This window comes from Papilio machaon, chromosome 25, assembly GCF_912999745.1.
Source record: "Papilio machaon chromosome 25, ilPapMach1.1, whole genome shotgun sequence".
NCBI lineage: Eukaryota > Metazoa > Arthropoda > Insecta > Lepidoptera > Papilionidae > Papilio > Papilio machaon.
In genome coordinates this window covers 166,640-173,098 of record NC_060010.1, presented here as the reverse complement: position 1 = coordinate 173,098, position 6,459 = coordinate 166,640, and the positions used below count along the sequence as shown (strand labels likewise).

General features: G+C 37.8%; 1 protein-coding gene and 1 non-coding gene across 2 annotated transcripts; both read left to right on the top strand.

The window, feature by feature from the left end:
- Positions 1–2,484: 2,484 nt before the first annotated feature.
- LOC123722405 lies at positions 2,485–4,828 on the top strand. The gene is made up of 6 exons (XM_045684101.1): positions 2,485–2,582; positions 2,954–3,073; positions 3,868–4,004; positions 4,214–4,380; positions 4,540–4,684; positions 4,752–4,828. The coding sequence occupies exons 1-6, from the start codon at positions 2,485–2,487 to the stop codon at positions 4,826–4,828; spliced, it is 744 nt and encodes a 247-aa protein (XP_045540057.1).
- Positions 3,602–3,674, top strand: Trnar-ucg. The gene has a single exon. It is a non-coding gene; the product is annotated as a tRNA-Arg (tRNA).
- Positions 4,829–6,459: the final 1,631 nt, after the last annotated feature.

Below are 6,459 nucleotides of genomic sequence, written 5' to 3'. Positions count from 1 at the left end.
ACTAAACAGATTGCCGACAACCATCGAGAGGGTGTTTTCCACTTTAATGTAATTGGTCCACTTTTAGTCAGTCAAAAGTAGGAACTAAACCGGATTAATGATCCGACATTACAGTCACATTTAGCGCGTTGTGGTTAACAAGTTGTCGCAACAATTATAATTGTTGAAACAACTAAAGGAATATTGATGAATGGAAATTTACCCCGATTCTTTGCAACTTTGGTAAAATTTATTTGATTGTTTTACAATAAAAAAAGTGTTACCCTTTTAAATGAAACAGTAAAATATTATTTTATTTTATGGTAATTTGAAGCATTATTCTATTTCTCTATTGACGACTGTGTCGTATATTATTTATGGCAATATGAAAATTATCTTCGTTTAAAATGTCCGAAGACTTTAAATATAGCAAACATTTAGCTGTATTCATATAAAATACATGTATACGCGTTCGTACAATAATAATTATAACGTTAGTTTGTAAACGTAATATATTTATTTGTAAGTAATTATTGAATATTTTATAGATTAGAGTAACATTGTAACTGAACATGTTACTGTTTGAGATGTTCTGTTTCTGTAGTTTACAAAACATTCCAACTCATAAAATAATTTAGAATTAAATGTTAATAAACAACAAGCAAACGCAGTTCTTTAAAAATATTTTTAAATACCTTTTATTTGATGTTATTTTACAACATATTTCGATTTGAATCTGAAATGTATTCGAGATCTTTCTTTATTTACTTTTTAATATTTATTTTAATTCATGTATATAAATAATTGTTGAGATTAAAATTACATTTACTATCAATATTTTCATTTTTTTTATTCGTATATAAATGTAAAAAATATATGTAAAACTTCGTATACGAAACATTTAACGAACCGAACTAATGTTTGTGTGTGAGAATGTGAAATAGAAGTTAATTAATGAAGTTTGATTTATTTTCAGTAAAGTTGCGGCCACTCTGTGTATAATTACTGTAATTTTAGTCGAAAGTGGTTCATAGTTCCTATTTATTTGTGGGTTCCGATAATATAGTCCTGCAAAGTTATCTGACCCGGTGGACACAATGCACCTAGAACACAATGGCTCACTACCGCCACCTGTCGTGTGACATTTCTAATAAAAAAATAGTCACACGTTTAACATATTTTCCTGATAAAACTAGCCAAATATTTTTGTCGCATTATAATGATATAATTTTCATTGATATTTAAAAAAATAATTGTTTTTTTCTTACCTTTCCTGTTCTAAAATTTCGGGACCCACATTCAAGTAAATGTCAGTAAAATTAAACAACTCGGAAACCAAAGGTACGTATTATTTGTGGTCTGATATAAAATAAAATAACGTAATGTTTAAAGTAACAAATTACTTTAAGATAAATAACCTTCTAAAAATGTTTAAATACATAAAAGCATTTATGTTTCTTCAAGGATTTATTTTAAATCAATTAGACTTCCGCATGTATTTTTAAATTATTTGTATTATAAAAAAGGTATGTAATGGTGGCAGTGTATTTCGTAAAAATAAACTTTAGATTTTTTTAATCTCATTTATTATCTGTTACTATATCGACAGTGGATCTTTATTCAAATTGTATCTGTATTTAATTTTCTTTTATTTATTGTATATTATATTTGTCAAATTCTTACAACTATGGAACGTTTAAATACACATACATACATTTTTACATTTACAATCTTGTGTTATAAAATTTTTTACAAAATTGAAAATTAATTTTTACCAATAATGCATCTGGAAAAAAAATTAAAATAATTTTAAAATTAAGAGGCGAAATAAATACAAAGTATAACGTACTTATTGCATTGGTACTACATGTGTATTTTAATGTTCTGTTAGTGGTTCGTGTACAGCCGGCATGTAGCTAGCATACGCATTACTTTAGGTCTAAGTATTAATATATACAAACAATAAAATAGACAATGTTCTTCTTGTGTTTTATTTAATCATTTCATTTTAGTTAACAATCTCAATAATTAAAAGTTTTAATGAGTTTACACAAAAACTTATATTTTAGAATAGCGCCACCTAACGAACAATTTCTGAACAATTAAAACTTTGAAACAGAATTACTTTAGCAACTCGCCCAGAGATGTCGCGTTACTTTTATTTTTTTTTAATTTAAAAACGAAAATCTTTTTTTTCTTTGCGTTATTACAGAAGCAAGCAAGCAATTCTCAATTGGACTTTTAAAAAGTAATTTTGTTAACAGAAAAGCTTGAATCGAAATCAACTACTTATACCACCTATAAAATCTACTATTGCACCATCTATAAATAAATTGACTTATTCAACTGAAATGTTAAACTGACTGTTTAAAGTATCGTCTATGTGACACTAGATGGCGCTTTATGAATGGCCAAGAAATGCTGTTCGCTTTTATTGATAAAACAATAATCCAATTCTAGGTGTTTCATCATATTTTCTTTGAGCAACATTTTGTTGAGTTAAAAATGTCTATAAAATCTCAGAAATCATTAAACGAGGAATGTTCGGAGATATTCGAGAAAAGCTACTCCGTGAGAAGTCTATCAGATGAAAGTCTATCTACGTAAGTATTATTGTTTACTTAACATTTTATTTTGTTTTCCTGTTGAACCTGTGATCTGTTTGTCGATCGGTCCAACGGGAAACAACCTCTATATTTATATTAATTGGTTTATTAGGTAGGTTTTTTTATATTTATAGCAGCATTTTAACACAAACAATGCCTTTGTTTGCTTTGTCAAAGTTTAGCGTTGTATGTGTTTTATATTTTATTTGAGGTAATAAATGTTTTTTCTTTATTTCATAACTAATGAACATCTTTGCACTTCCAAGCATATCTTTACTGAATATTTTATCAATTATTTAAATGAAGTAACTAAGCAACTCTTTAGTCGTCTGCCCACTTCCTTACATTGTACGTTTTATAATTTTCAGTGAGGACGAGGAGACAGACAGTCTGTGTCGCGAGCTGCTCCGCAAGATGTCGCCCGCCGCGCTCACACAACTGCGGCGACGTTTCAAGCGGGGTCGGCAGGTGCAACACAATGTTAATAGGTAAGGTAACGTTACTTACAGTGAAATGTCTCTATTCTGAATAAAATTTGTGGGATCATGTGTTTCTATACAAGTATTTTTACAATGCTTTACTTTGTATTGGTGATATAATTTAGTACCTCAGTATTAGTACTTCGATCGATGATTCGATCCTTAAATTAAGATGAATCTTACTAATATTACTAATGTAAATGTTTAAATGGATGGTTGGATGTTTGTTAGAAGGTATCGACAAAACGGCTCAACAGATGACGATGTAATTTAACATAGCCTGGAAGAACACATAGGCTACTTATTAAGTTTGCGAGTCGCGGGCGACAGCTAGTTCTAAATATTTAAATTAATATTGTCAACATTGTAAACAAATCAATGTAAATCTTATTATAAAGAAAGATCTACCATTAGTCTGTCTTTTCATTCATCAAGGGACGAAGACATCTACTAGCTTTGTCTATAATAATGAAATATTTTTGAAAGGTTTTTGGTTAAAATTCTCGTCGGTTGTATGTTTATAATAATATTATATATGACCGTGTGGCCTAATGGATAAGGCGTCGGACTTCGGATCCGAAGATTGCAGGTTCGAGTCCTGTCACGGTCGCGTGCGCTTTTTGTTTGAAAATCCTACAGATTATTGTCACTATCTGTCTAGTATACACGATGCGACCTGGGTCGAAGTTTTGAGAGGTGTTAATTATTTTATATACTTCCCAGGCAAATGTCTTATGGATACAATCAGTCAGTTTTTTAAATTAATTATTAGTTAAAAAGTCGCAAAATAACTCATTAACCAGGAAGGTGGAAGAAGCAATGGTGGCGGCGGCGCTGCAAGAGGGGGTGGAGTTTGCTACCTCCGATCCGCCCGCAGCCCCCACCGACGCACTGTGGCTTGATGAAGACAGCTTCGTAGCCGCCATTGATGAGATATTCGGTAAATATTGTATATTGCGAGAGAAGACGAGGAATTTAAAATATCTCCCAATTATCTGCGATACAATCAACACGTATTGATTGAACGAGATTTTCTATGTTTAGAAGCCTTCTGTTGAAGGCTACAGAAAATCTTTGATTTATTCAAATCTTTGATGACCTAAAGAAACGATAATATTGTAAATGTCTATGTAATTATGCATCTTGTAGGTGGTCACAAGTACAGTGCACATGCGCGGCAGCTGTGCGTGGCGCTGGACCCGTTGCGAAGCGGCCGCGTGCACTGGTCGGCGCTGCTGGCGCGCCTGCTGCCGGCCCCGCGGCCCCCGCGAGCTCCTGCACTCGCCCACAAACCCTCACGACTGCCACATGCACAGGTACGTCGGACTCTCTATAGTGGTAACTATGCAGTATACAACCACGCTGGCCCAATCCGGGTTGGGTTGCTTGACTTCAAACATATCTTAGATAGATATGTGTCGGTTGCGTAATCATATTTTTCTCCACGTTACATTGCTGGTTGTTATACGTTACAGAGGGAGTGCATCGTGAAGTTAGTGAGCTTGCATGTGGGGGACAGGTTCTGCTACGTGTGTGTGACGCGCGGGGGACGGGTCGGCGTCTACAGCGGCGACTTGCAACTACTCAACACTTACGAGGTGAATGTGCAGGCGGGATCAAGTTCAGCTACGTAATTGTTAAGACAAAGTGTCGTGTTTCTACTGAAATGGTTGTACACTTGTTTCAGGTGTTCCAGCGCAGAACGACCGCGCGGGGTCGCGTCAAGAACTGCTGGGTGACAGATGCAGTTTACATGAGCGTTAGTTATTGTTTGTGTAAATAAATCTAGGAATATTGCTTCATAGTTTTACAACAGTTCCTAAACTGTGTAACCATTCCCATAATTATTGTTATAAACGTTCATTACGTAATTCTATGAGCACGTCGCTGCAGGACGCGGGTTGTGTGGCATACACGACGTCGGAGCGCTGCGTGCGAGTGTTCGCGGCGCCGGGGCACGCGCATGCCCACTCGCAGCTGCACTGCATCACCGGTCTGCCGGACCTGCCTACGGTAACTATCGCCAATAGACCATTTTCTTGTTTATTGTTATAAGAGAAGGGGGCAGGCGAGCGGCGGGAACACCAAGGTGATCATGGACGTCCATTGACACCCGTAACACTTAACTGCAGATGCGTTGCCGGCCTTTATTCTTCTTTTTTACCTTCATCTTCTCTTCTCTTATACACTTGGCACATTGTTGCAGTGTCTGTCGTACAGCGAGTCGTCCAGTGGGTGTGCGAGTAGCCTGTTGCTGGCGGGCACGGGGCGGGGCGCTGTGTGTGCGCTGCGCTTCGCCCGTCCCCGCGCTGCGCTGCTGCAGCACGACCCCGATGCCCTCGCCTACGCCTGCTGGACGGTACTGACCTTGACCTTAACATTATTTTAGTAAACTGTCTTTCTTAATAACTCAACTTCTAGGACCTATGCTCGGGTGCGCAGCGGTCATACTGCTCTGCGCGAGTGTTGCCGTCGCACTCGCGCGCTGTGAGACGCCTGGCGTGCGAGCAGGGTGGGCGACGCTTCGTGTCTTGCTCTCAGGACGCCGAGGCCAGTCTCCGGCTGCGGCACTCGTTGCCACATCTCGACGATTACATTGTCAAAGTGCAACGGGTGAGTTCTTTCATTTCATCATCTTTCATCATTTATTGAAGAACTTAGTACTCAACCATACCAACTAACCGTGTCGACAGGGTGTAACCTGCTTCCACGTGTCGTGGTCGCTGCGGCTGGTGGCGGGCGGCGGGGCCGATGGCGCGCTGCGGTTGTGGCAGCTGGCGCCCGCCGTGCCACTTGCCCGTCTCGCGCGCCCCGCGTCCCCACCGCTGGTGGACGTCGCCATCATTGCAAACTTGGAAATTGTCATCGGCTTTCATAATAACTGTGTAAGTTTACTTGTGCTTGTGTAGATTTCTATTAAGAAAGGACAGTAACTGCAGCTCTGTGACATAAGTATCTTCCTCAAATATCAAATAAGTAGTTACTGTGAGCATCTGCCTTATGAGATATCTTTTGGATTACGATGAGGGAAAACAAGTTAGCTAGATTAATTATTTCGCATAGACGCTGAACTTGTGGGATCTTCGCGAGGAGACATTACTCCAGACCATCAAGATAAAATTCCCGTTCCTTGGTGCACTTGGGAAAAAGCTGGAGTTCGGCGCCTATTGCATACACCCTGGTACGCTGATTATGCATAGAATTTTCTACTAAGATATTTTCTTAAACTAAAATAGTCGACATTGCTGTGACAACAAAAGATGTATGTTCAGGCCTGTTAGAGCCTACTAGATGGCCAATTGGTGCAGCTTTGTGGTACTCAGGAGAGCTATTGGCAATTGACTATGAATGTCTACACAAGGCGATTGCAAAATAATAAATTAAAATCTTTCGTA